This window comes from Scardinius erythrophthalmus (assembly GCF_964197995.2).
Source record: "Scardinius erythrophthalmus genome assembly, chromosome: 19".
Lineage (NCBI taxonomy): Eukaryota > Metazoa > Chordata > Actinopteri > Cypriniformes > Leuciscidae > Scardinius > Scardinius erythrophthalmus.
Genome location: NC_138239.1, coordinates 1,115,001 through 1,117,500, shown reverse-complemented (window position 1 = coordinate 1,117,500; position 2,500 = coordinate 1,115,001). Strand labels below are relative to the sequence as shown.

General features: G+C 42.6%; 2 protein-coding genes across 12 annotated transcripts in view; one reads left to right on the top strand and one right to left on the bottom strand.

Annotated features, from left to right (window-relative positions):
- The window catches only part of fsip1 (fibrous sheath interacting protein 1), a 35,442-nt gene extending 34,420 nt beyond the window's left edge, over window positions 1–1,022 (bottom strand). For 3 of the 11 annotated variants that reach the window (XM_081347420.1, XM_081347426.1, XM_081347429.1), the window contains exons 1-3: window positions 729–981; window positions 434–500; window positions 121–278 (exon numbers count right to left, since the gene is read on the bottom strand). In XM_081347420.1, coding sequence (XP_081203546.1) covers window positions 121–278; window positions 434–500; window positions 729–755 — 252 coding nt within the window. In that variant the 5' untranslated portion in view covers window positions 756–981. Of the gene's footprint in view, window positions 1–120; window positions 279–433; window positions 501–728 lie in introns of all 11 variants that reach the window. The other 8 variants (XM_081347422.1, XM_081347427.1, XM_081347430.1 and 5 more) reach the window with 8 other exon arrangements.
- Window positions 1,023–1,115: 93 nt separating this feature from the next.
- dorip1 (dopamine receptor interacting protein 1) overlaps window positions 1,116–2,500 on the top strand; it is a 9,690-nt gene continuing 8,305 nt past the window's right edge. Inside the window, exon 1 of the mRNA XM_081394059.1 lies at window positions 1,116–1,575. Within this exon, the coding sequence (XP_081250185.1) occupies window positions 1,430–1,575 (146 nt within the window). The 5' untranslated portion in view covers window positions 1,116–1,429. The remainder of the gene's footprint in view (window positions 1,576–2,500) is intronic.

Here is a 2,500-nt window from a genome sequence, read left to right as displayed (position 1 = left end):
CAGCTCCACACGTGTGTGTGTGAGGTCCACCTGTGTGTGTGTGTGTGTGTGTGTGTGTGTGTGTGTGTGTGTGTGTGTGGTCCACCTGTGTGTGTGTGTGTGTGTGTGTGTGTGGTCCACCTGTGTGTGTGTGAGGTCCGGGCTGAGCAGCTCCAGAGATCCGGGACGCTCTCGACTCGTTCTCCTGATCTCAGAGAGAGAGAGAGGAGCTGCACCGGAGGCCGGGCGAGAGATGTTCTCCAAACGACCCTTCGTGATGTCCATACAGTCCACACACACTGCAACAACTTCATCTTCATCATCATCATCATCATCATCATCATCAGCAGCAGCAACTGATCGCTTTATTTACATTTACATCTGCATGTGTGCTATACATCCAACTCTATATATCTTGTATTCATGGTGTGATTGACAGTTCATGATTCCTGACCTTGATCTGAGAGCAGCTTCTCTGCTGGAGAGCCAGAGGTCCTCTTCTCACGGTGATCCTCTGCATCCTGAACACACCAATGACAGTGTGTGTGTGTGAGAGAGAGTGTGTGTGTGTGTGTGTGTGTGTGTGTGTGTGTGTGTGTGTGTGTGTGTGTGTGTGTGTGTGTGTGAGTGTGTGTGTGTGTGTGTGTGTGTGTGTGTGTGTGTGTGTGTGTGTGTGTGTGTGTGTGTGTGTGAGTGTGTGTGTGTGTGTGTGTGTGTGTGTGTGTGTGAGTGAGTGTGTGTTTCCTCACCGTCTGTACTGGGAGAATATCCTCCATCTCACCAGCAGCTTCTACAACACAACATTCACACACATTTATAACATCTGTGTCATTACAGCGGTATTCAAGCGAAATATGATCAAATTACTCAGAACACGAACATGTCGACTCGATAAAGCAGCAAATAAACTAAACTAAAGTCATATATATTACAGTAAACGAGTCTCTCACACACACACTGCGAACTCTGACGGTGTTCTGCTGTGTTTACACTGCGCGCGCCGGTCTCCAGGGACGCAGATCTCCCGGATGTAGTAACGGACAGAAGTCGGTTTATTATAATAGGCTATTAATATACTACACAAATTCAACACAGGAAACGTGATGACGTTATCATAACCCCCACTAAGCCACAGTGTAAAGTGAAGGCGGGTGTCTGTGACTCTAGTGAACTGTGAAGAGGACATTTTTTGGGAAATAATTTTTTTGCAACAACTTTCCATTTCCATCAATCACCGATGTAGACTGACGCCACAAGAGGCTCTAGCGTCATTCTAAACGTATCGTTATACATGTAAATGGGCATTGAAAGCATACTTTTAGCCATTTAAAAACAAAAATAGGTCACAAGTACATTCATACTTTAACAGAAGCGAGAAATAACAACAAAAGAAAAGGATGGAAAAGACTCGAGTGGGCGGGGCTTCAACAGCGCTGCGTGTCGCGTCATCATGTGGGCGGGGCTTCTCCAGGAAAACAGATGCCATGTTTGTTTACTGCGTGGAGATGAAGACGTGCGAAACATTAATATGGAGAGAGATTTCTGCTGTTTAACAGACACAGAGGATCTGCGGAGCTTCATCTCACACTCCGAGAGGTGAGAGCATCACATCACGAGCTCTGAAACACTGACACACACATCTGTGCAACAACAGCACTCGAGGATTGAGGATTAATCAGGACAGCTAATCAAGTGTAAATACAAGAATTCAAATGAATGAGTTTTGCTTATTATCAAACTTCAAACTTCATTTGCTTATTCAAACTTCATATAAGCTCTAAATATTAGCTCATTATCGTAAGTGTTGCTTTACACGTATTCACTTGGAACGTCTATAATTTACTCAAGGAAATGAACTAAAACATGTATCTAATATAAATCATCATACTTTCCCCAGCCGATTAATCACAGTACATATTAAAACAATTGTTTTGAATTACAAGTATTCTGAAATGATACTTTAACCCCGCGACAGAAAAACCTCATCTGGACTAGGGATGCATTATCAAAAGGATCAAAATATTGCAAATGTACAACAGCTTGTGATAACTGCATGATTTAATACACCAAAAGAGATTAAGTTTTAGGTGGACGCAGACAGCAAAGAATAGGACACATTACTGTTACATATGTGTGAGGTTTAATGTTATTAAATGCAATAAACACACACACACACACACACACACACACACACACACACACAGAAAGCCGTCTTCCGCAGGTTATATGGCCAAATTCACTCAAAATTATGTCAAAATGCCCATCTTGGTGAGTCAGTTATGTCTTAAGTGGAGTTAAATCAAGTCACCTTTATTTATACAGCACTTTTTATAATACAGAGTGTTTCAACGCAGCTTTACAGAGATAATAATGCAACAAAGTTTGTTTCTTGATGAAAATAGCGTCACAGTCCAGCTTAAGGAAGTTCAGAGATGGCTCATGTTTGTTGTGAAAGTGATTCAGTAGCTCTCTGTGAGACTCTGTTCGCTCTCCTGATGCGGTTCAAGTTCCTCATTCAGTC